Here is a 26085-nt window from a genome sequence, read left to right as displayed (position 1 = left end):
AGGCGTACTCATATGAGAAAGTCTTAATTGATTTTTTAAAAAATATTTTGATTATAAAAAAGATACCGATGCTAGATGTTTATAGAATTAAAGAGAAGTAATTACTACCACTCACTGAGCGGTTCCTATTCCTAGGCGGTAGGGTGCCTGTCTTTAATTCCCACTGGGGTTTCGTGAGCCAGCTCTTCCTCTCCCCAGCAGCAGGGAGGGCTGGATGCATCTGTGCAGACTCACGGGGTCATCAGTGGGCTGGTTGAAGCTCAGTGAGACGGACACCAGGGCCCAGTGCCCCAGCTCCTGTGCGTCCTCTCCCTGGGTTGATTCAGTGTGGTTTCTTTTCCTTCTGACTTTTCCTTCATGTCTTTTTACGTTATTTCGCCTCCAGTAAAACCATGAAAAGACTGTCACTGCAGCAGACAGTTTCAGTTCCTTACATCGAGCTGGATGTTCTCCTGTCCGTCAGACATTTATGCTTCAAGCAATGCACACTGTAACCAGCTTCTGTGCTTCGGTGACTGTATCACTAAAATAACTTTGGCATTGAAGCAATTATCACCCCAAAATTGTCTCTTCAGTTCAGTCGCTCAGTCGTGTCCGACTTTGCAACCCCATGAATCGCAGCACGCCAGGCCTCCCTGTCCATCACCAACTCCCAGAGTTCACTCAAACTTACTCACGTCCATCGAGTCGGTGATGCCTTCCAGCCATCTCATCCTCTGTCGTCCCCTTCTCCTCCTGCCCCCAGTCCCTCCCAGCATCAGTCTTCTCCAGTGAGTCAACTCTTTGCATGAGGTGGCCAAAGTACTAGAGTTTCAGCTTTAGCATCATTCCTTCCAAAGAACACAGGACTGATCTCCTTCAGAATGGACTGGTTGGATCTGCTTGCAGTCCAAGGGACTCTCAAGAGTCTTCTCCAACACCACAGTTCAAAAGCATCGATCAAATTGTCTTATAGATTAATAGTTAATGATTAATGTATCAGTAATCTAAAGTTTCTGAAATTCTGGAGTTTAAATTGATCATGTTATGACTTTAGGAGTACATTTTATACAGAAGAGAGGACATAGCTTGATCTTTTAAACCTTCGTTTGATTTTGAAATTGAATCACTATTTTACATTTTAAAATATAATAACATTTTAAAATAATTACTGTTTATGGGGTTTGTTTTAATGCCACCTGGGCTTCCCCTGGTGCCTCAGATGGTAAAGAATCTGCCTGCAATGCAAGAAAGTTTGATTCCTGTGTTGGGAAGATTCCTTAAAGAAGGAAATAGCAACCCATTCCAGTATTCTTGCCTGGAGAATCCCATGGACAGAGGAGCCTGACGGGCTACAGTCCATGGGGTTGCAAAGAGTCTGACACGACTGAGTGACTATTTTTTTTAATGCCACCTGCTATTAATACGCATGTAATATGACAGAAGTCTATGATGACTTCAATTTTAATATTTTTGCAGGTGGCGTAATATTAAATGGTGAAGGAACAGCCACTGATACTCAGGAAATTTTGGCAAATAAAGGTAAATAGTAACTTTAAATGTTTCTTGATTAAATAACTTGTTTTTTTTGTTTTTTTTTTTTTTTGAGAAAAAGAAAATCTTTTTAGGGACAAAAAGTAGTTATATGAAAATTTCAAACTTTAAATTAAAATGATATAAGAATAATCATGTTCTCCATAAATAACATATTTATATAACATTTTATGCAGTTTTATTCATTTGAAGGTAAAATCTGGTCGTTCAGTTTGGCATTTCGTTTATGTTTCCTTCTTTAGGGTTAATTTGAGGTAGTTTCTCACTTGGGATAACACTATTTGAGCTATTTTTTAATTTGATGCCTGAGAAATTAATATGTAACATTTCATGATTTGGGTAGTTTATTCCATGTAAAATATCTGTCTCATTTCACCGGTATTATGCAGTGTCCCTAATGTATTGGTCATGAAATAGCATTGTAAGATGATCGTGACATTTTAGTTCTAAAAACTCTATGACTTTATCATAGTAGACTTAATCTTGACCACATGTCAGGTTGGCCAAAATAGTTCAGTCGGGTTTTTCAGTAACGTCTTATGGAAGAACCCTAACAAACTTTTGACCAACCTAATAGAAGGAAATAGCACCTAGAACCAGTTTTTATTTCTGGAGCTCTAAATACCCGGAAAATGTGTCAGTGTTAATTTTTTTTCTTACGTTTAGGCTTAACATCCATTAAAAAGGACATGACTGACATAAGCCATGGCTATGAAGATCTCGGCCTCTTGCTTAAGGACAAAATAGGCGAGCTGAGCACCAAGCTCTCCAGACTGCAGAAGGCCCAGGAGGAGTCCAGTGCCATGATGCAGTGGTTGCAGACCATGAGCAACACTGCCACAAAGTGGCACCAGGCGCCGACACCTATGGACACGGAGGCTGTGAGAAGCCAAGTCGAACAGAACAAGGTATCGTCCGCGGGCCCGTCCACGGGCGACACAAGGGAGCCACCAGCGCCCAGGACACGCCCCCGGGCTCACGGGCCGGTTCTGGTTTCCTGCTCTGTAACCTTCAGCACGTCGTGGGCCAGCTTTGTTGGACGTGCCTTTCTGTAGACGGATCCTAACAGTCATTTGTTTTTACCCACAGACGTGATAAAGATGAGTGAGCTGTTGGGTGCAAGTAACTTTGACTTTCCAGCTCAAGTCTGGGATTTTAGCCAGTCCTTATTGGAAAAGATGTACTTAAGGGCTAGGTGTATTAGGAGTCTGTTCTGTCCAGTATAAAATAGGGGAGCTCACGCTTTCCCTTTCTTTAATGGACAGTATTTCTTTCTACAGCTGTCAGGGTTAGAAAAATGGTTCTGTACGCTCGCAGTGCTGGCAAAAATGTCCCCAGATGACTGACTTATCTTTGAGCTCTATAATGTGTATCCGGAAAGCTGCTCATTAGCTAGTGGAGTCTCAAGCCTCTCTCAAGACTGATTTTCTGGTTAATTACAGTCTTAGTGGCATCACTTCCTTTTTCCAAAGGGATTTGAGAATATATGAAATTCTTCCCAGGTGGTGGGGTGAGCTCTGTAGCATTCTTCTTTGGGATTCTTTTCTCAGCAAGTTGAAGAATTGTTACAAAGAGGAAGAGAAAATATAATTGACTCCTGAATCCGGTCCTCATTCAACCTCTAACTGTGGATATTTCCCCCTATCTTGGTCGTGTTAAAGAAGAAAGCGCTCTGTTATAATTGTGTCTTTGTCTTTTGATGTTGACATGCTTTAATGCAGTTACTTTTTTTATTTCCTCGTTAGTTGTTTGAGGCAGAACTGAAGCAGAATGTGAACAAAGTGCAGGAGTTGAAGGACAAGCTGACGGAGCTGCTGGAGGAGAACCCGGACACGCCGGAGGCCCCCAGGTGGAAGCAGATGTTGACGGAAATAGGTAGGTCACCACTTACACCAGAGGCCTCCAACAGGAGCCCAGGCATTTCTTAAAAAATCATAATGTTTATTAGAAACCATCTATCCGACAGTCTCCCTGACTTTGAGATTTGCTTCCATGTTTCAGAAACTACTTTTGCAATTTCAGAAGTGTCATTTCATGTTGTCTGGGGCCGGGCCTTGGCATATCTTTTGTTTTTCTCACTAAACACATTAACGAAATTTATGTTTACGAAGAAGGTAGATACTTCTTACTACAGTGCTGTGCATCGAGTCACATGTTTTCTTTACAGTCTTTTTTTTTTTTTAAGCTAGATTTTGGACGCCTCTAATTTTTTATGCTTTGTTATATTTTAGTGTAGAGAGTCCTTTTAGTTTATTTGTCTGGAAAAGATGGGTGCCCTTTTCTGCCACGGGGTTCCCGGCGGGACCCTGCCAGCCTCTGCTTCGTGCTCCCGGGCCCTTCCCTGTCAGGCCTATGGAGGCCGCTCCCCACGGGGTCGGGGCTCTGCTCTTCATGAAGAGCGCTGTGCACGTTCCCACCCTGTCCCTGCGTGCACCGTTCCTCGGAGATGCAGAATCTCCTCCACAGTCCCTGGTGTCGTATCACCCCTTTCCTTATTGTGACGACACAGAAACGAGCGTGAGACAGTGAGCCGTTCTCTGTACTCCATACTGCTGTTTGCAGAATTCGTTCAGTCCTTGTGTGTGCAGCTCAGACACGGGCACAGAGGGAAGGTGTTTACTCGTCACAAACATCATTTCACTGTCAGTTGTTCCATTACATTGAGCTACACCTTGTCCTTCCTTTAGAGTTAGCTATGCTGTGGTGAGGAGAAGGCAATGGCACCCACTCCAGTACTCTTGCCTGGAAAATCCTATGGACAGAGGGGCCTGGTGGGCTGCAGTCCATGGGGTCGCTAGGAGTCAGACACGACTGAGCGACTTCACTTTATTTTTTCACTTTGATGTATTGGAGAAGGAAATGGCACCCCACTCCAGTGTTCTTGCCTGGAGAATCCCAGGGATGGCGGAGCCTGGTGAGCTGCCGTTGATGGGGTCACACAGAGTCGGACACGACTGAAGCGACTTAGCAGCAGCAGCATGGTGTGGTGAACTTAGACGTCTTGAAGTATGTTTCAGTTTAATAGGAGTCATCCTTACACGTGTAGTTGATTTACTTTGTTGTACACTGGAAACTGACCTAACATTGTAAAATCCACTCTGCTGCAGTAAAAAAAGAGGCATCCTAAACGATCTTAATGTTGAAAGGTTTATTTTGCTAGAAACTCTTGTTGCCTGATAATTAATCGGGCCCTATTTCAGTGACTGTCTCCTAGAATATCAGAGTTACTTGGGAGAATACTATCAAAGCATTTTAAGATAGGGGTGGGAGTGAGGAACGTATATTTCAAAAAGCTTCCTGATAAGATCTTGATATTTCTTCTTCTTCTTCGCTTACGTTTACTTGCGTTGTTTTGCTGTCAGATTGTGACCGACTAGAACAGGCGGTATGGAATGATGTCGCTTAGGGAAGGTTTCAGGGGTTGGGTTATAGGAAAAGCAGCTCTGTGGTATATCATGCTGGCTGAAAAGCAGTCTGTCCCAGCTCATCACAGCTTCCGTGACTGTGCAGTGGTCGGTGTTCAAGGATGGTCAGTAACTTGGCTCCAGGGAGCATGCTGTCCTCCGGGCAGGGGTGGCAGGCAGGCATCCTAGCAGGGTGTGAGACCCAGTGGGTCCCGAAGGCAGGATGGAGCATGTGGGCAGAAGGGCCCGCGTGTGCCTGCCCAGTTTGGATGAGGGTTTGAGGCCAGCGGTGCAGACGAGAGGAGAACAGACACTCTGGGATGAGCAGACAAGGCCAGTTTTGGGGCACCTCTGCAGGTCAAGCAAAGGTGGTTAGATTTTGCTGTCTGCATGGTGGTGGGTGACGTATTGAGAGCTTTGAGCCCAGGAGTGATGTGTTCAGTGATGTCTAAGGGAGATTATTTAAGAACAAGTTCGCTGAAGCTGAGGGTCGTAGGTGGCGGTGGAGCAGGGTAGACGGCTGCTGGTCTGGGTGTGCGCATGGCACGCTCGTGGCAGCAAGAGCTGAGCACCCTGGGGCTGTGTTAGAAGTGCACCTTCAGGCCTCACTCAGACCTGCTCCTCAGTCCTCATTCCCCAGTTCTGTGTGAGCAGACTCCAGGGGTCTCTGACGTAGCTCCAGTTTGAGAACCGCTGGTCTCGGCGAAACAGGGTCAGGACCCACATGGCGTTTGGGTATTGGGAGTGGAAGAACTGGCTTTAAGGTTTGGTGATTGAGGACATAGGAGTGTCATGAAAGAAATTTAACTATTGCATCTCACGATGTGTGAGAGAAGAACCTTCAAAAAAATCTAAAAGCTGGAACAATCTACCCGTTCAGATAGGAATATCATAGCTTTCTTTTTTCCCCAACATTGAGTTTAAAGGGTTGGTGAGATTTCTTAGTGTAACTTCCGAGCAGCAGGCTGCTGGTTTGCATAGAAGGGCATGGTTGGCGTGGGTACACGTACTTGGGGGTCACTTACCTCGAACTGGTCATTGAAGGTTTGCTATTAAAGAAAAGGATATATGTTCATTGTTCTAGTAGGTCAGTTCTAGGTGAATAAACAAACTCTGTAGGACTTCTAGAAGGAGTGAGGTTTCTTAGGAGTATCCCATAATTTACGACGTCTTCCAAAATCAGATTCAAATTCATTTTTCGTATACTTCAGCTGACATACAACCCTCAGGACCATAAAATTTGTATTGTTAAATGCAATGAACCCTTAGGTTAGGCTTTTTAATAGACTATATAGGGAGAGTCATGAGGGTGGAATGATGGCCATTGGGGATCCTTTTGAGTTGTTATGTAATCTTCATTAAGATATAGTTGTGTTAAATGTACAAAACCCAAACCTCTGTTGCATCCTTTATTTTTTTTTTTTGTTTGTTTTTTAGATTCTAAGTGGCAAGAACTCAATCAATTGACAGTTGATAGACAACAAAAGCTGGAAGAATCCTCAAATAATCTAACCCAGTTCCAGACTGTGGAGGCTCAGTTAAAGCAGTGGCTGGTGGAAAAAGAACTGATGGTCAGTGTCCTTGGGCCCTTGTCAATTGACCCGAATATGCTGAACACACAGAGGCAGCAGGCGCAGGTGAGTCTGTGACTTAACAAGAGGGGTGTTTTCACGAGAAATACGTTGGCGTTGGACAGTGTGTGCTCTGCCTGCCTGGGCGGGCATCTGTGATGTATCACACGCCTGTGAGGTGCTAGTGTGATGCTGATGGGACCCCAGAGGAGCAAAGCACTGGAGCATCCCTGAGTGGTCCACGGGGCCCATGGATGGTCACGTCCCTTGACTGTCTCGTTCATATTGTGGTTTGTACAGACCCCTGTTAAAGAGGACCTTCTTTGAAGTATTAATGTGATTGCATAAGCAATAACATTTTTATGAGAAGCTAGTATATTGTTTAGAAATGACTCCTTTGGCGTTTGATTCATTTTGACTGTGGTAGTAGATAATGAAACTTAGAAAGGTCATGCAAAACAGCCCCGAGTTGGGGAGGAGAAGAAAGAAGGGAGGCAGAGAGGGAACCTTGAAACCCACAAGGTTACTTAGACTCATCTGATTATGAGCAGATAAATCCACACAGGGAAACACTGATAAAATGTGAGTCAGCTGGGGTCTCGGGAGTGTCTTTCGGTGCGGGGGGTGGTTTTAGTGCGGGGAGGCTGATCCCTGCTCTGAAAAGACAAATCAGTCCAGGCAGCTGAGTCACATACTGTTCTAGGCTTGTACGTTCTTCATCTGAATAGGCTGGAAGCAAAAGAGGTAAAGAAACATTTGAGAAGAAACAATTGTCCGTGGTTTCCCAGAGATAGACAAAATATTACATTAAAAGGACACTTTGGGGATTATCCATTTTACAGTGAAAGCCTCTATGAGCCTGCACACTTGGAATGATGTGATTTATTGGCTGAATCTTTACAAAAAAAGCCTACACATCAATCTTGGGTTTAAAAAGAAATCTTTGTAAATCAATGCACCGTGAATCGGTATAGCCTGATACTGTTATCACTGTGCATTTTTTTTTTTTTTTTTTTGGTGTAAAATGCTATAGAGCATTCCAAAAATTCCTGTAAAAAGAAAAGTACAAGTAGAAAAAATCAAATTTGGTGCTAGGGTGATGTGAACTTGTCTAAACTCAGTGTTTCCCTTTGTGTGTGAGAACTTGTGCATAAATTTCTCTTCCTTCTCCCCAGACTAGCAAAAATATTTATTTATTTCTTCCTCCCTCTTTGGGGGATGTTATTTTAGACCAAGTGTTATCTCTGTGCGGCAGCATTGCCCTTTGGGTTTAGTTTATGATAACCGCACTGCCTTTGAAATAAAAGCTAGGAAAGTGGTAACAAAAGCAAAAATAAAAGCTAGACAATTAACTGTCACTTCTGCGCAGAAGCATAAAGCCGTGTTTCCTGTAACTGGTTCTCCAGTCATTTGTGTGCTTAGTTACCCTTGCTCTCTCTTTCTCTCAGATTCTCCTGCAGGAGTTCGACACCAGGAAGCCGCAGTACGAGCAGCTGACCACGGCCGGCCGGGGCATCCTGCAGAGACCTGGGGAGCACCCATCCCTCCACGGGACTGTGAAGGAGCAGCTGGCGGCCGTGACCCAGAAATGGGACAGCCTCACGGGCCAGCTGAGGGACCGGTGTGACCGCATTGACCAGGCCTTTGGGAAAAGCACCCAGTATCAAAGCCTGCTGAGAAGCCTGTCCGAGAAGCTGGCCGACCTGGACGATCAGCTCAGCAGCAGCGTGGCCGGCAGCGCACACCCCGACGCCATGAGCCAGCAGCTGGAAACAGCCCAGAAGCTGAAGCAGGCAGTGGAGCAGGAGGGGAAGCGGATCAGCACGGCGCAGGCCCTGGGCGACGACCTGGCAGCCCTGGTCCGAGAAGAGTATCTGAGAGCAGAGCTCAGCCGGCAGCTGGAAGGCGTCTTGAAATCGTTCAAGGATCTGGAGCAGAAAGCAGGTGTGTGTGTCTTCTGTGAGTGCACGTATGTCCTAGAGAGAGGGATCCGTGAACAAGCCAAGCTGCCGGGTAAATCAGGCCCCTACAGAGAACCTGCCCGTAGTGAGAAGTGTGTGTGAAGAGGCAGTCTCGGGCATGCGGAACGCGGGTCCTGGCCGACGTGCACACGGCCTGGGGGCTGGGGTCTGTGCAGGTGCCGGGGGATCCGGTGTGGGCGCAGGCCACCGCACAGCTGGCCCGGGAAAATCTCAGGTGCCCCTGACTGGTTTTCACAGACTCACAGAGAGCGAGAGTAGACTTGAGACCACCAAGGGGAGAGGGATAGGGGAGTGATGGTGAGGGAGTTTGAGGCTAGCAGATGCATACTATTTAAAAAAAATTTTTTTTTGTTGTTGTTGAAGTTTAGTTAATTGCAGTGTTGTGTTAATTTTGGCATTGTGCAGCAGAGTGATTCAGTTATGCACGCGTGCTCTGTCGTCTTCGACTCTGTGATCCCACAGACTGGTAGCCTGCCAGGGTCCTCTGTCCTTGGGATTTTCTTGGCAAGAACACTGGAGTGGGTTGCCATGCCCTCCTCCAGGGGATCTTCCTGACCCAGCGACCAAACTTGTGTCTCCCAAGTGTTCTGCCTTGGCAGGCGGATTCCCCTGAGCTACCTGGGAAGCCTGTGATTCAGTTTTATACACACACACACACACACACATATACACATTCTTTTTAAATATTCTTTTCCATTATGGTTTATCATAGGCTATAACATAGAATGTGTAAACAACAGAGTCCTGCCGTACAGCACAGGGAACTGTATTCAGTGTCCTGGGATAAACCGTAATGGTAAGGAATATGAAAAAGAATGTGTGTATATGTAAAACTGAATCACTTTGCTCTACAGCAGAAGTTAACACAACTTCGTAAATCACCTATGCTTCATTTTAAAGAAAATAGTAAAAAAAATAGAAAAATGGATTTTTAAAAGTGTAGACGTTTATGCTATGTCACAGTTTTGTTTTTATCGGGAAAGTAGATGAACAGTTGTCAAAAGGCTTGGTGTCATTTTCTTGCCCGCAGTTAGTTCGTCTGGCTCTGTCACGGGAGCTTCTCCCGAGAGACGTGGGAGAGAGCCGCCCTGCCCATTCCCCTCTCTCCCGCCACGGTGTTTCCGGGCCGAGAGGGGCCGGGCAGAGGAGACACGCGGGCGTCTGTGTGTGTCGTTTGCAGAGGAACACCCTCACCCGGTTTATGTGTGTTAATAATGGATTGGACTTGTTTACTGATCAGAGCAACCATTTCAGGCTTGCCCCTTGATTCTGATGTGGTGCGGGTAGCAGATACGAGCCGTGACGATCACAGTGGTGATGACTCCGTCAGGAGCCCTGTTCCATCACTGGCGTTCAGCTCAGTGCATGCAGGGTCCCCTCACGCCCGAGACAGCTTCTGTCAGCGCTGCTGGCTCAGACTTGGGGAAATGAGACCTTGGGCTTCAGTCATTCGCCCCGGGCCCTGCAGCACATAACAGGCTGATTGAAACCCAGAACCCTGTAGTTCTCACAGACTGCCTTATTTTGCCAGGTGGGGACTTCCCTGGTGGTTCAGTGGTTAGGTTCCTTGCTCCCAATTCAGGGGACACAGGTTCAGTCCCTAGTGCAGGGACTGAGATCCTGCATGCTGTGCAGCCAGAGAGGGGGACATCACACAGGTCGAAAGGTCACGACTGATAATGGGTGAGTTGTTCATCAGCATCACCTGGAGCTTTGAGCAGTAGTCACGTCTCTGCCTTGGGACAGGTGGCTGTGGCATCTGGCCACGAAGCTCCGTCTCCTTGTAGAGCCTTCTCTTGCCCTCCCACCCGCTCTTTGTGCATAACGTCGGTGCTAGTAGCCTTTGCATTTAGATGACTCTGTGTTTCTATTTGGTGGTTTTTCCCTTGGCTTTTCACAGGTTCATTCAACATTTTGATGTAAAATAAACCTGTCTGTGATTTCATTTTTTAGAGACCCATGTCGAGCACCTTCAATCAGCCTGTGCCAGCTCTCACCAATTTCAGCAAATGTCTAGAGATTTCCAGGCTTGGCTGGATACTAAGAAGGAAGAACAAAACAAGTCTCCCCCGATATCCGCCAAAGTCGAGGTCTTGGAGTCTTTAGTGAAAGATCAGAAAGACTTCAGGAAAACGCTGACTGCCCAGTCTCACCTTTATGAGAAAACCATTGCGGAAGGCGAAAACCTGTTACTAAAAACCCAAGGATCTGAGAAGGTAGCCTTGCAGTTACAGCTGAACACTATTAAAACCAGCTGGGATGGACTGCAGAAGCAGGTAAAGGACCGAGAAGACAGGGTGAAGGACACGCTGGAGAGAGCCCTCAAGTATAAAGAGCATGTGGGCACGCTCAGGCCGTGGATAGACAGATGTCAAGGCAGCCTCGAGGAAGTCAAGTGTAGCTTGGATCCCGCTGAGACGGAGAAAGCCCTCGCCCAGCTGAAGGCTCTGCAAAAGGAGATGGACCAGCATTTTGGGCTGGTGGAGCAGCTGAGTGGTGCAGCTGGCAGCCTGCTCGGTGTCTGTGAGGTGGACCAGGAGGTGGTGGCAGAGGAGAGGGAGTGCCTGCTCCGGAAGGTGGACATGGTCACCGAGCAGGTGCACAGGAAAAAATTCTCCCTCGAGCACATGGCCCAGAAGTTTAAAGAGTTCCAGGAAGTTTCCAAAGAAGCTCAGCGCCAGCTTCAGGGTGCAAAGGACCAGCTCGCGGTGCACGACTCCCTGGGGCCCCAGGCTCACAGCAGCAAGTCCCTGACCGTGTTGCAGACCCAGCAGAAAGCCCTCCAGACCTTGAAGTCACAGGTGGATCTGGCCCAGGGGCTTGCCCGGGACCTCGTGGCAGAGGCCTCTGACTCCAAGGGCACCTCCGAGGTACTGCTCCAAGCAGAGACCTTAGCGCAGGAGCACAGCGCCCTCAGCCAGCAGGTGGACGACAAGTGCTCGTTCTTAGAAACCAAGCTTCAGGGCATTGGCCATTTCCAGAACACCATCCGAGAGATGTTTTCTCAGTTCGCGGAGTTTGATGATGAGCTGGACGGCATGGCCCCAGTGGGGAGAGACGCGGAGACGCTGCAGAAGCAGAAGGAAGCCATCAGAGCCTTCCTGGAGAAGCTGGACGCGCTCATCGCAAACAACACCAATGCCAATAAGACCTGCAAGATGATGCTGGCCACGGAGGAAGCCTCTCCCGACCTCGTCGGCATCAAGCGGGACCTGGAGGCTTTAAGCAAACAGTGCAACAAGCTCTGGGACCGCGCACAAGCCAGGAAAGAGCAGGTTGAAGGGACCATTGTGCGCCTTGAGGAATTCTACAGCAAACTCCAGGAGTTTTCTACTCTGCTCCAGAAGGCTGAGGAGCTTGAGGAGTCTCAAGGCCCCGTTGGCATGGAAACAGAGACAATTAATCAACAGCTCGATGTATTCAAGGTAGGGAGTGCTTCCTTTTTATTCTGCGTTTTGGTTATTCAGAGATGTGAATAGAGACTTCCTGGTGGCCCAGTGGTTAAGACTCTGCGCTTCCGCTGCAGGGGGCACAGGTTCGATCCCTGGTCAGGGAACTGAAATCCCACATATCTTACAGCGTGACCAAAAAATAATAATAATAATAAAATAAAAAATAAAACTTCCATTAAAAAAAAAAAAGACTGGTTGACAGAGAAGGAGGTGGCCTGTTTTGTAGCATCTTCAAGTAGAATCACCAGGCAGTATTGGAGCTCAAATGAGCATCCGTGTATGAGGTATCTGGCAGGGCGGGTGGGTCCTTCTTCTGCTTTGGCCTCTTGTGGTATAAGGCTTGAGATGACCTAGGAAGTCACAGGGTGCTTGGAAAGCTGGTGTCTGTTTTTTAAAATTTCATTTATTTGCATTTGGCTCTGCTGGGTCTTCGTTGCCGTGCGGGCGCTTTCCCTACTTGTGGGGCTGCTCTCCAGAGGCGGTGTGCAGGCATCCCCTTGTGGTGGCTGCTCTGGTTTCAGAGCGCAGGCTCCGGGTGCCCAGCATTGGGCACCCCTGCCTTCTGGTGCACAGGCCCGAGGGCCGTGGCACCCAGGCTTAGCTGCTCCATGGCGTGTGAGATCTCCTGTGCTGGGGACTGAACCCTGTCTCCTGCGTCGGCAGGCTGATTCTTTACCCCTGAGCTTCCAGGGAAGCCTGGCGTCAGTTTCTGACGTCGCTCACGGCTCCCGCAACTCGACTGCGGAGACCGGCTCATCCACCCATCACGAGTGTGTGCTCTTGTGTTTGTGTCCTCGCGTTTTCTCTCGTGGTGAATTACAGTCTCTTCCTCCCCTTTTCCTTTTCATGGTCTTCTTCTCCTTTTTCCTTTTTAGCTTAGTGTTTTCTCCAAGTTCCTCTTTTAAAAGCAGAGTTCCCTTTTGTAATCCTGGGTCTATAAAACTTAAGATTTTGGGCTCATGCCCCAGATGATTACAAATAAATCATTTCCGATGGGACTGTGAGCACCCTGGGACTGAGTACACGTGGGGCTTCCCTTGTGGCTCAGCTGGTAAAGAATCTGCCTGTAATGCAGGAGACCCTGGTTTAATCCCTGGGTTGGGAAGATCCCCTGGAGCAGGGAAAGGCTACCCAGTCCAGTATTCTGGCCTGGAGAATTCCATAGACCGTATAGTCCAAGGGGTCATAAAGAGTCGGACACGACTGAATGACTTGCATCTCATACGTGGGGCTGAGTACATGTGGGGCTGTACACTTGGAGTGAGTACACATTTCTCACCAGCAGCGGCAGTGATGCCTGACGATGGGATGCCGGGAGAGGGTGGTGAGGTCAGTGCCAGGGTCCGGGTCAGTGATGTGGCCCTGCTCAGGGTGTCGTGCACAGAATCCCATCTGGATGGGGACAGAGGGAAGGTCCTGGCTGCCCAGCCTTTGCTGCTTGGGACTGACGGGAGCCTGTGGAGTAGCTGGGGGACCATCCACGAGGTTCATTCTGCTTTGCAGTAAAGGCCTGTGTGACGCTGAGTCCCACTGCCAGCCCGTGAAACATCAGACAGGATCAAATACAAACAGAATTTGCAAACCTAGAAATCATTTCCCAGGAGAAATGAATATAAATCAAATAGACTTCAGAATTCTCTGCTACTGTACTTGACAATGTCTTTCCTTTGCTTCTCTTTCATGACATTGTTTTTAGGTGACTGAATTTTGAAAAGTAACTTCAAAGTAGCTTCTTTTTCTTCTCGGTTACTAACATGATTATTTGCTGTTTATGGAGTGCCTTTGAAGCCCCGTCCCTGCAGGGCTTAAAAACCTGTGGTTCTGAATTTGGGTCTTGATTCTGGAGGTGGAAGGAGCGGCCTCACTGTTGACTTAACTCCCTTCATTTCTCTGTCACACTGTCATACTTGTGGTTTGAAAAATAAAGGTTTCATATAAGATAATTCTGTATTAGAAAAACAAAATTCTGTGGCCATTGCAACTTGGAAGACTGGGTGGAGGCTCTGAGGAGTGAGTCTCTGGAATTTTTGTGGAGCCCAACAAGCAAGGCTTGATGCTTACATGACAGTGATCAGATGGTCTTTGCACTGATGCAAGTTGGCTCTGTTCCCTGCCTTCATGAAGTGGTACCATTTCCCTAGATTTTCTGTGACTTTGTGTAGAAAAAAAAAGAGTAGGCCTCATCTCTTTTCACTGCTGCTGCTAAGTCACTTCAGTCGTGTCCGACTCTGTGCGACCCCATAGACGGCAGCCCACCAGGCTCTGTCGTCCCTGGGATTCTCCAGGCAAGAACACTGGGGTGGGTTGCCATTTCCTTCTCCAATGCATGAAAGTGAAAAGTGAAAGTGAAGTTGCTCAGTCCTGTCCGACTCTTAGCGACCCCATGGACTACGGCCCACCAGGCTCCTCCGTCCATGGGATTCTCCAGGCAAGAGTACCAGAGTGGGGTGCCATTGCCTTCTCTGTCTCTTTTCACTACTTCCACTATTTGTAAGGAAAAAAATCACTATTTCTTTGAAAGTATTTTGCAAACTGAAAAGCACTAAATGAGCATCGTTACCATTCATGTATACAGAGATTGTTTTATTGGACTGTGAAGAAAAACAAAGTGATTGTGTCTTCTGAAATAAGCCACTTGACATGCTGTATTTGTTTTCTGATTACTTTGGAAGGAGTTGACTGCTTTTAATGAAATTTAGTAATAATAATATCATGAATACCTTCAGTGTCTTGAAACCCAGTGATTGAAATAAAAGTTTCCAAGGAGACAGTTATCTGCATTTGGTATACCAGTGCCATAGGTAAAAAAGAACAAGAATGTTATGGTAAATAAAGACAGTAGCTTACACAGTCACTAATTCTGTTTTCTGTATGTGTGTTCCATGCACATGTTCTGAAAAATAACCATTACAGCAATTAACATTTATTGTGGGCTTCCCTGGTGGCTCAGATGGTAAAGCGTGTGCCTGCAATGTGGGAGACCCGGGTTCGATTCCTGGGTCGGGAAGATCCCCTGGAGAAGGAAATGGCAATGCACTCCAGCATTCTTGCCTGGAAAATCCCATGGACGGAGGAGCCTGATAGGCTACAGTCCATGGGGTCACAAAGTGTCAGACACGACTGAGTGACTTCACTTTCTTTCACTTTCTATGTGTCAAGCATAACACTTGGAGAAGGAAATTGCAACCCATTCCAGTATTCTTGCCTGGAAAATCCCATGGATGGAGAAACCTGGAGGGCTACAGTCCAGTTCAGTTCAGTCACTCAGTCGTGTCTGACTCTTTGCAACCCCATGGACCATAGCATGCCAGGCCTCCCCGTCCATCACCAACTCCCAGAGTTTATTCAAACTCATGTCCATTGAGTCGGTGATGCCATCCAACCATTTCATCCTCCGTCGTCCCCTTCTGCTCCTGCCTTCAATATTTCACATCAGCAGGGTCTTTTCAAGTGAGTCAGCTCTTGGCTTCAGGTGGCCAAAGTATTGGAGTTTCAGCTTCAACATCAGTCCTTCCAATGAACATTCAGGACTAATCTCATTTAAGATGGACTGGTTGGATCTCCTTGCAGTCCAACGGACTCTCAAGAGTCTTCTCCAACACCACAGTTCATAAGCATCAATTCTTCAGTGCTCAGCTTTCTTTATAGTCCAACTCTCACATCCATACATGACTACTGGAAAAACCATAGCCTTGATGAGACGGACCTTTGTTCGTAAAGGAATGTCTCTGCTTTTGAATATGCTATCTAGGTTTGTCATAACTTTCCTTCCAAGGAGTAAGCATCTTTTAATTTCATGGCTGCAGTCACCATCTGCAGTCCATGGGGTTGCAAAGAGTTGGACACGACTGAGCAAACACTAGACTGTTTTTAGTCCAGTTGACAGTCTTGAGAGCTGGGTCCTATTATTATTTGCATCTTATTGTAAGAAAGCTGAGACCAGGGAGGGGAAGTGACATTCCCAGGGTCATGTAGGTGTTAAGTTGTTAGAGAGAGCCTGGATGTTTTGTGAATATAGTGCAGTGTTTTGGTCAACTTTATTCATCACATTGCACATCTTACATTTTTTCTGGAAAACTTTCAAATCATCTTTGCTCTAGACTGATTTGGGTGGCTTGAATAACCATCCATTGTTGTCATTTATGTTTGTTTTCCTGATTTTTAAAAATTGAAGTATGGTTGATTTACAATATGTTAGTTTTAGGTGTATAGCCAGAGATTCAGTTATACATATATATATATGTATATTTATTGTTTAATCCCTCTCTCCCCCATATACATATATATAAAAATTTTCAGATTCGTTTCCCTTATTGGTTATTTAAGAATCTTCAGTATAGTTCCCTGTGCTGTACAGTAGGTCCTTGTTGGTTATCTGTTTTATATATAGTACCCACTTGAGTGTTCTTGCCTGGAGAATCCCAGGGACGGGGGAGCCTGGTGGGCTGCCGTCTATGGGGTCGCACAGAGTCGGACATGACTGAAGCGACTTAGCAGCAGCAGCAGCAGTGTGTATATCTGTTAATCCCAACTTCCTAGTTTATCCCCACCCCACCTTTTCCCTTGGGAAACCATAAACTTGTTTCTCAGTCTGTGAGTCTCTGTTTTGTAAATAAGTGCATTTGTCTTTTTTTTTTTTAGGTTTATCATTTGACATTTTTCTCTATCTGACTTACACTCAGTATGACAGTCTTTATGTCCATCCATGTTCTTTCTTATGGCTGAGTATTCCATTTTGTATATGTATCACATCTTTTTTAGCCATTCATCTGTTAATCAATCATTATTTGTCTTAATCCAGAACACCAGGAGCACTTAAAGAATATGTTAGGTACTATAGTTGTCGAAACAGATCTGTAGATACAGTGATGAGGATAATGATGAGAACAGTTAACCTCCAGCACCACCGCTTCTGAAAGGGAACCAAACATTTCCTTGTCCTAGTAATTATATCTTTCTTGATCGTAGTTGTAAATTAATTCAGATCTTAATCTAACTTTTGCTGGGCATTAAGCTTAGTCCAATGACTAATATTTAGAAATAGGAAAATGTTCAAATTATTTTAAAACATAGCTAAAGTAACCCAAAAGGTAGTACCAGTCTCTTTTCAGCAACTTGGAATACATGATTGAACATGAGTTTTAACATAATATTTTAGGAAGATTTAAAAATTGTCTTCATTGGAATAATGTGTATTGAGTTAAAAAAAAACAACAAAAACTAGTAGTTTGCTATGTTATAATTTCTAAAAATGAAACAGAAAAGCACCACAGTACCGGACCTATTTTCATTATAGACTTTGGAATAAAATGCAATTTGTCATTACTCTACCAGGGAGCTTTAGTTTAACCTAATGTCAGGGGAAAAATCTTTCAACAGTTTTTCATGGTATAGAATAAGCTGCCCTCTGAGTCATTCTGAAGCTTCATAGCTATTACCCAGTTGCTCAATAAGGATGCCTTATATTCACTGGGAGCATAATGGATTATATAAGCTAGGTAAGACAGAGTTTTAGGGTTCCATTCTTTTCCCCCCTAAAATTTAACCTTAGAAATAGCTGTTAATATCCTTGAAAGGATAAAGTTAATTCATATTTAATACAACCCAAATGTAATGATTGAAAATAAAAACTGTTCAGAACCAAGAGTGCTAATTCACTGTCAGTGAAAGTATTTCAGGTTGCTGAAAAGAGATTGGTACTACCTTTTGGGTTACTTTAGCTATGTTTTAAAATAATTTGAATCATTTTCCTATTTCTAAATATTAGTCATTGGACTAAAATGTCTAAAGACTGATGTATTTTCTATTACTATTGATAACCAAAAGTACCATTTTTCTACTTATGCTTCCATAAGTTATTGCATTAAATTCTGTGTACACTATCATACATTCCCAGACAAAAAGAAAAAGTCCCTTTGGTGTTCCCTATCACTGTCTCCTGTTGAAGATTCTCAGGTCAAGATTGTCTTCAAATCAAAACTCCATTATCAAATAGAATATTAAGGTTTCATGTTTTTACTGTGTTTCAAAGACGTACCAACTCTATACAAGGCATATACACCAGCCTTCCTATGATGTCACCAACAGCCAATCAGATCTTCTGATCATTGTGAAGTAATTATTATAAGCACACTGAATCGATTTAATCTCGGTGAAGAGCAAAGAAACTTGATGTTTTAGCGAACACATACAGTCACATTCCAGCTAAATAATGACCTTCCCCAGCTGCATCTGGGCTGCGGTAAAAAGCCTCACCCACAACCTGTTGCTGGTTTCTCCGGCCACTCTGTGGCTGCCCCAGTTGTCACTGTTTGTTCCCACAAATGGACAAATCACTGGTATACGTCTCTCTGAACCAAAAATTTCTTAAGGCAGAGAATTTTTAAGCCAGTACTTAAGTTTCAGGTTTGAAGAACTCATTAACAAAAGAAACCACTTGTTACACACAAAAAAACAGTTTCATTTTTTTCTAGATTATTTGACTTAATCTTGATGTACAGTCATTAAAGAAAAGAAATAGGAACAATGCTGTTGTTCAGTCATTCAGTCGTGTCTGAGTCTCTGTGACCCCCTGGCCCGCAGCACGCCAGGCTTCCCTGTCCTTCACCATATCCCGGAGTGTGCTCAGACTCGTGTCCATTGAGTCAGTGATGCCATCCAACCATCTCATCCTCTGTTGTCCCCTTGTCCTCCTGCCTTCAGTCTTTGCCAGCATCAGGGTCTTTTCCAATGAGTCAGCTCTTCGCATCAGGTGACCAAAGTTTTGGAGCTTCAGCTTCAGCATCAGTCCTTCCAATGAATATTCAGGGTTGATTTCCTTTAGGATTAACTGGTTTGATATCCTTGCAGTCCAAGGGACTCGCAGGAGTCTTCTCCAACACCACAGTTTGAAGCATTTCTTCAGTGCTCAGCCCTCTTTATGGTCCAACTCTCACATCCTTACTTGACTGTTGGAAAAACCATAGCTTTGACTGTACCGACCTTTGTCGGCAAAACAATGTCTCTGCTTTTTAATATACTGTCTAGGTTGGTCACAGCTTTTCTACCAAGGAGCAGCATCTTTTAATTTCATGCTGCAGTCACCGTCTGCAGTGATTTTGGAGCCCAAAAAGGAAGTAATAGCATAGACATCACCAAATTGAGCCAACCACCTACATCCAGATTAAACAGTGCTGCAAAGTCCCTTGTTGACAGCAGTCTGGAATCCCAGTTGGGAAAGGGTCCCGAGCAGTGTGTCCACCCCATGGGCAAGACTTCAAATTGCAGTTTTGTGGACTCCTGCTTGTAATCACAGGCTGCAAAGTGATGTCATCATGTTTGCACACGAAAGTCTATCTCTGGTTAAATTTTTACAATGCTGCTTGTTTCACCTTGTGAGTCAGAAGACTTCTTACACCTTAGGGGATTGGCCAGGCCCTCAGGGGCTTAAGAGATTCCAGGACATATCCTTTCTTATCTACGGTGCTGTGTGACTTGCTGTGCTTCTAGGGCAGGCATGGAAGCCAGGGTTGGAGGCAGGTCAGAGGCTGGCTCTTGCTTCTAGAGCCTGAAGACTTACTCCATTTTAATTTCCCTGACAGCCAAGTTGAAACTGGATACAAAAACCAGAACACATGTAACTGTGCCGTGATGAATGTTCTTGGGCACAGGGGAAAGCAGTGGGCACCCAGCATCCTCCTGTGAATGCTGGGGGACCTAAAATGACAGGTGCCATGAAGCTGGCGCAGCCGGGTTATTTGATCCTATTTGTAAATAGTACTGCTAAAAAAAAATCACTTTCCAAGTATTCTATTAAGATATTTATTAAATGATCCTGAAACAACCTCTGTAATGTCACCATATTTTCCAAGATAAAAGTAAACTGTCCAAAGAATGCTTTAATAGTGGTTTTGAAGTGCTCCATATTGTTGCATTGAGATCAATGACAGATTGTTCTCTGTTTTGTTGAGAACAGGAGGAAATTCAGTAAAGCTTTCTCAGAAGTGGTTTTTCGGCGGGGAAATAGTCTTACTTGCCTGGATTTTTGTTAATAAGCCTGTATTAGGCAGATTTCACAGCACCTTCCTCTGGTATATTTAAAGGTGACTGTTTCCACTATAGAGACTATCCCTTGATGCATGGGCTGTATCAGCTGGTCCTGTTTATTCAGTCAGCTGTGTCAGAGTGGCTTTAAGATGCTAGGAAGAAGAAATCTCAGCTGTGCTGGCAAGCGAGAAGGCCCACGGATGCAGAGGCCACGCCATGCTGCGGGGATGGTGCTGCCGTGGGGCAGGGTTCCACCACGCACGCCAGCGGGGCAGGCGGGCCTTCATGCTTTGAAAGGCTTTGCTGCTGGGAGCATGGCTGCTGGGAGCATGGCCTCTTTCCATGTCTGCTTCTAACTGATGCCATGCTCTGGGTGTCCTGTGGCCTCTTAACTCCTGTGGCTTCACTGAAGACCCAGGAGTTAAACACAGAAAACAAACTTACAGTGACCAGCAGAGAAAGGGGAGTGGGGGATAAATTAGGAGTTTGGGATTAGCCAGATATACACTACAAGATATAAAACAGATAGACAACAAGGACCTACTGGACACCAGGGAACTATATTCAGTATCTTGTAATAGATAATATATGTGTGTGTGTGTGTGTGTGTGTGTGTGTGTGTGTATAGATGGCTATTCACCTGGAACTAACACAGAATTGTAAACATTGTAAATCAACTACACTTCAATTACAAAAGAAAGGTCAAGGAGTCAAAGTGGGTCATTCTCAACACAGTTCCAGCCAGTGATTTTATACCAGGGGACTTTTTGGTGGTTTATTGTTATCTGGATAAATTTGTATCTTAAAGTGGTTCCCACTCCCCACCCCTGAAAAATGCCAGGCTGTAGCATCTCTTGTCATTATCAAGGGCCTTCCTTAGATAAAAGGAGACCTACATAATTTATTTTACTCACGTGGGAAGTTGCTTAAAGGTATGGGTCTCCATGTGTGTGAGAGATGGGAACAGAGAGAGAGAGGAATTTGCTTTGTTGTTATGAAATGATGTAGGTTTCTTGATAAAAAAATCTGATGAGTTAATGTTTTTTAAACATTCATCTAGGTCTCTATTCATTCATTAAAAAATAGCCTCAGTTGGTAAATGCTGTGAAGATAACTCACAGGAAGCTAAGGAGCGCACATTTAAAGGCCCTACCTAATGTTCAGGATAAATATCCATCAAGACCAGTCAATCTGATAAGTTTCATTACTTGTTTGCTTTGGTCATGGGGTCTGAATACCCTTCTTTCCTTCAAATGTAAAGTTTATTAAACTGAAATAAATAGTTACCGCATAGTCATCTAATGGAGTTTCCCCGGTGACTTAGCAGTAAGAATCTGCCTGCATTGCAGGAGCAACAGGAGACGCAGGTTCGATGCCTGGGTCTGGAAACTCCCCTGGAGGAGGGCATGGCAGCCTACTGCGGTATTCTTGCCTGGAGAATCCCATGGACAGAGGAGTCTGGTGGGCTACAGTCCACAGAGTCGCAAAGAAAGAGTCAGACACAACTGAAGCAACTTAGCATGTACGCATGCACACATTCATCTGATGTCTATTCTTGAAGATCCTTTATCCATCCATGTAAAGAAGTTTATCACTTTAAAACCTGAGAACCTAAGATGCTTTCAGTTTTCCTTAGCAAAAAGCATATCTATTTTAGAAAGAATAATAGAAATTTTTGTCTCTAAGGCCTAGGTTTGTACTTAAAACAAAAAACCCCACACATCTCTTGTCTGGCTTCTAATTCATATTTCAGGAGCTACTGGGCCAGGAAGATAAGTTCATCAGCTTTTATGGATAATATTGCATTTACTCACAAACGTTGTCCACTTACTACACTTGAATTTCCTAGTATTTCTAGCCTTTCACCTCTAAAAGCTCCATATTTCAGTTGATAAAATTAGCCTTTTATCTTTTCTAAGACATGGATCATTGTATGATACTTTGTGGTAAGATTCTTCAGAAACTTTCTTTTTTAATTTTAAAAATATAAAATGAGAAAGTGGTACTATCTTGCTTATAATTCAACTAGTGTTTGTGTACTTTTCCAAAATTATCTACCTTTAGAAAGTATTTTAACTGGATCACATCAAGTAGGCTGTGTAGACTTGCCTTTCGAGACCAGTTTAACATTGTGATTTCTGAATACTTTTGACTGCTTTTCGGAAGAGCTTTGCTTATTTATTCATTGTATATTTCTTATATGTATAATGGTAAACGTATTTAACACAGTTCAATACATCTTGATTTTATTAATACTAACTTTAGAGAGCATCACATTGAAAAGTAGCTGTATAACTCGAATTTAGGAAGAAATGATCAACCAGTCGGGTCCTGCTCTAAATATGAGTTCTCTTAAGTTAGCCAGATAGGTCTTTGGAATCTGATTTCAGGTAACAAAGATAAATATACAAGTTGTTGTCATCAATACCAATATAATGTTAAGAGTACAAATATCAAATGGAACCCGAATGTACCAGGATCATCTTCTGTAGAGTTAGTTGAAATCAGCTTAATAAAATAGGAACTCAGTTATTAAATGGTGCACTGTTAGATATAATCCATCAGAGGAGATTTCTCCATCGCACTTCCTGCTTCCCGGCTGTGCCCCACACACTTTCTCATCCAGACTTTCCACCTCACTGTCAGTCACGCGGGGTGGGGGTCCTGCCTCTCTGGGCACCTGTACTTTGCCAGGGTTTCCTGTGCTGTTTGGCAGATAGTGGAGCCTGTTTGATGAATGGCTGAAATTATGAATGAATTATTTGTGTAGCTTTAAAAGTATACTCTTCATTTCAAATGCGGGGTTGCTGTCCTTAGCTTTACAGAGAGCTGGAAGACCAGATTAGAACTGAGTTCATGATTTAGAGTTAGAGCTTACGGGGGCTGGAAGGAGGGCCATTGTTTCTTAGGAAAAGTTCTGTGAGCAACTCTGGTCCACACTTCGTGGAAACTTTCTTATTCACGTAGCCACGAGTGAGTAGCTTCCCAGGAGCTACTTGCGTAAGGAAGGCCGTGGCAGCTGGCAGTCAGTCCCTCCATCTCTGCTGATGGTGGCCTGGTGCCCGACTCATTGTTCAAACATGGTAACTGTGGGCGGGTTTTCTTTGTCTTATTATCCAGGCAGCAGAACAGCCTGTGTGCTCAGATAGAATCAAGTGTTTGCTGAGATATTTCACTTCTTGACCGTGAAGAGTGGGCTTTGATATTATTATGTTGATGGGTAGTTTATTATGTATATTATCCCTTATAGTTGGCTATGTATATATTTTTTCCAACTTAATATGAGTTACATCTAATAAGTGAATGGGAATGTTGCCTATAGAGTTCTGGTTATGGATAGATTTTTTTTAAAAAAAGATTCAGTTCTTACTTTTATAAAAAATAATTTTGGAATCATTTTCTCAGGAAAGGTACAAAAGGCCCCTCCCACATCTCTTCTGTTAAGTTATCAGAGAAGTTTACTGTTGTTTTTACTAGACCTGTCTTCACTTGGGGCCAGCACAGTTTTATTTATGTTCGAAAGATGATTTTGTGAGTTTGAGGAAAGAAAATATGCCCTCTATCTGCTATTCTGGCATGATTGCTTATTTCATAAAATACAGAATGGATAGATCTTAGTTTACTTAAATGAAACTGTGAAATTTTCTCCCCCCGCCAAAGGCTAAGGTTTGGCTTGCTGAGTTAATTTTCAAACAGTATTATTTAAAGAGTGTTTGTTCAGTGAATAAAACTCCCTGGCTGTGACTTTGTTAATGAAATATCCAGAGTCGCTTAACCGCCCTTGATCTTAGCCCAAGCCTTGCAGTAACTTCGAGAGGCATGCATGGTTATTAGTAACGGCTCATACCCACGTCCGCGGTGCCCAGGGCTCCATACCCTAAGGAGTGGTTTCCTCCGGAGAACAGTTCGACTTGAACTTGGGCTTTTAAAAAGAACGACAGGAGATCCGACTTGAAAGTGATGCGCGCTCTACATCGCGGACCCCGAAGGGCTGCGAGTCCGCCGCAGCAGCGCCCCTAGAGTGGTTCCCGGTGGGCGGGTTAGCCCGACTCCCCGTTTCTCTCTGCGGGGTGGGGTGGGGCGCGGTTCCCGCGGGGCCCCGCTGTCCGCGCGGAGATGGCCCCCGCCCCGCCGGCCGGTCGCGCCCCCGCGCCCGCTGCGCGCCCCCGGGCCGGGTCTGGTTCGCGCTGATGTCACCGCCGGGCGGTTGCCTCCCGCCGCCCGCCTCTGGGCACCTCCCCCTGAAAGACTTGCGGGCGCCCGGCCGGCCGGGGCCGGAGTCCGGGGCACATGCCCGCCGAGCCGGGCTCGTCGGAAGTGCGTAGCGGCGGAGCGGGCCCCGGGCCTCGGCGAGGGGCGCGCGGCAGATGCGCCCCCGGAGCGCCCAGGCTCGGGACGCCCGCCCGCCCGCCCGCCGCCCCGCCGCGCGGCTGCCCAGCCTCGGAGGAAGCGCGGGGCTCCTCTCCACTGCGGTGGCCTCAGGTGGAATCAGCTGTCTTAAGGAAGATCAGATAAGACTCTTTGAAAATGACTTTTTTTTTTTCTCTCTGAGGGGAGTTTATACTACATCATGCTGTCTATTTACTTCGAACGGTTGCTAGACTGTGCCGGCCCGGCCTTCCAAAAGCCTATTTTTTTCCTCTTTGGATAATTCTGAATAGCCTCGAAGACGCTTAATATGGGAAGAGCCTGCCTTTCGAATCAGGATTATTTATAGCTACTCCCAAAAAGAGTAAAAGAAAATTTGAACTTTCTTACAGTGTGTTAGACTTATTTTTCTCTGAAGACTTGATCTGTGCCTTCATCGGAATAGTCCGTGGTCTCTTAAGTCTCCAAGTGTTTTTAAATTTCTGAACCTTGGTTTATTTATAAGAGATGGAGTTTTGCAAGCTGTGTTTAAGTGGATTACAATTAACCAGACCTCTGCTGAAATGGACACTCAGTGGATAAAGATGCTCGCTCCTGGGGAAATTGTAATCTGGAAATCTCAGATGCAGAATTAGAATAAAAAGGGAAATGGACCGACAATGGAATGTTCTGAGTGTCTGAGCCACTGATAAGTGTATTATTTGTTTTCTTTTTTCTGTGTTTTGGAGTATGTGAAAGGGAACTTCCAGGGGCTGGGGAGGAGACTTCAGTTCTCTGTTGTTGGATGCACTTTATTTTTGAGAATCATTCTCACACAACCAGGTAAAGGGAGGATTGCACGTGGACTGGTGCCCTGCTGCTGGCCTTCAGCCCCTCATCTGTGATGACGTGTGTTATCTAAGATGCATCTTTGGGCTAGAGACGCTTTATAGTTCTGTTCAGAAGTGTGCTTTTCTGGAACATGCCTGGCCTTACTTCCCACTTCCTGCGTCAAGAGCTGCAGTGTTGGTTGTAACAGGCTCCGCAATGGGGAAGCCGCTGAGCAGACCAGACTGTTTACGTCAGAATCCCCCTTGCGTAGGGAAAGGTGAGGAGGAGGAGGATCTCAACATCGAGGACTGCTATGTCCCCCAGCGCTCCATCTACGACACGGTTAGGCTGAATGAGCAGATTGACTCGGGTTCCAAGGGTAGCCTGTCTTCCAGGCACTTCACAGACCGGACTTTACCCTACAGTCACAGAACACTGGATGTCAGCTCTTTGTGCTCCAACGGTCCCCTTGCTTCTTCCAGTGCGTTCGAGCTGAGAGGCCGTGAAGCCCACAAGCTCGATGAAAAGATGATCTTTGATGCCCTCAAACTCAATAGCGACGTCATCCGGAGCACAGGCTTACCCAAAGCCAAATCCCATGCGGAAAAGAAAGAGCATAGACGGTCGTGGCGAATGTTCGTCCCGGCCAATTTCGTGGATTATGCAAACAAAAGTGAAAGCTCTTTTGTTGAACCTGCTGATCTGTCAGATGCTGTTGCCAAGGCTGGCAAGTGCAGAGGGGCTACTAGCTCTCTCACGTCAGAGGAGGACGACTCTGGCTTGTGCAGCCCTCCGGCGGAGAGGGAGGAAAAGCAGCGCCTTTTCCCCGGAGACCCGTCCCAAATCAGAAGCCTGTCTTCTGTGGAAGATGCTCACACCGCAGAGCAATACAGACCCTTTTTTTCTGTTAATTCCATCAGCGAACAGAAGATGCCCTTGC

General features: G+C 45.4%; 1 protein-coding gene across 31 annotated transcripts in view; it reads left to right on the top strand.

Annotated features, from left to right (window-relative positions):
* DST (dystonin) overlaps window positions 1-26085 on the top strand; it is a 513843-nt gene that overhangs the window by 398162 nt on the left and 89596 nt on the right. For all 31 annotated transcript variants that reach the window (XM_045163432.1, XM_045163439.1, XM_045163440.1 and 28 more), the window contains 6 exons: window positions 1459-1521; window positions 2200-2441; window positions 3279-3408; window positions 6375-6574; window positions 7957-8452; window positions 10444-11915. In XM_045163432.1, the coding sequence (XP_045019367.1) occupies window positions 1459-1521; window positions 2200-2441; window positions 3279-3408; window positions 6375-6574; window positions 7957-8452; window positions 10444-11915 (2603 nt within the window). The remainder of the gene's footprint in view (window positions 1-1458; window positions 1522-2199; window positions 2442-3278; window positions 3409-6374; window positions 6575-7956; window positions 8453-10443; window positions 11916-26085) is intronic.

This window comes from Bubalus bubalis, chromosome 2 (genome assembly GCF_019923935.1).
Source record: "Bubalus bubalis isolate 160015118507 breed Murrah chromosome 2, NDDB_SH_1, whole genome shotgun sequence".
Lineage (NCBI taxonomy): Eukaryota > Metazoa > Chordata > Mammalia > Artiodactyla > Bovidae > Bubalus > Bubalus bubalis.
Note: the sequence above shows the minus strand (reverse complement) of the source record. Positions and strands in the feature narration are given on the sequence as shown.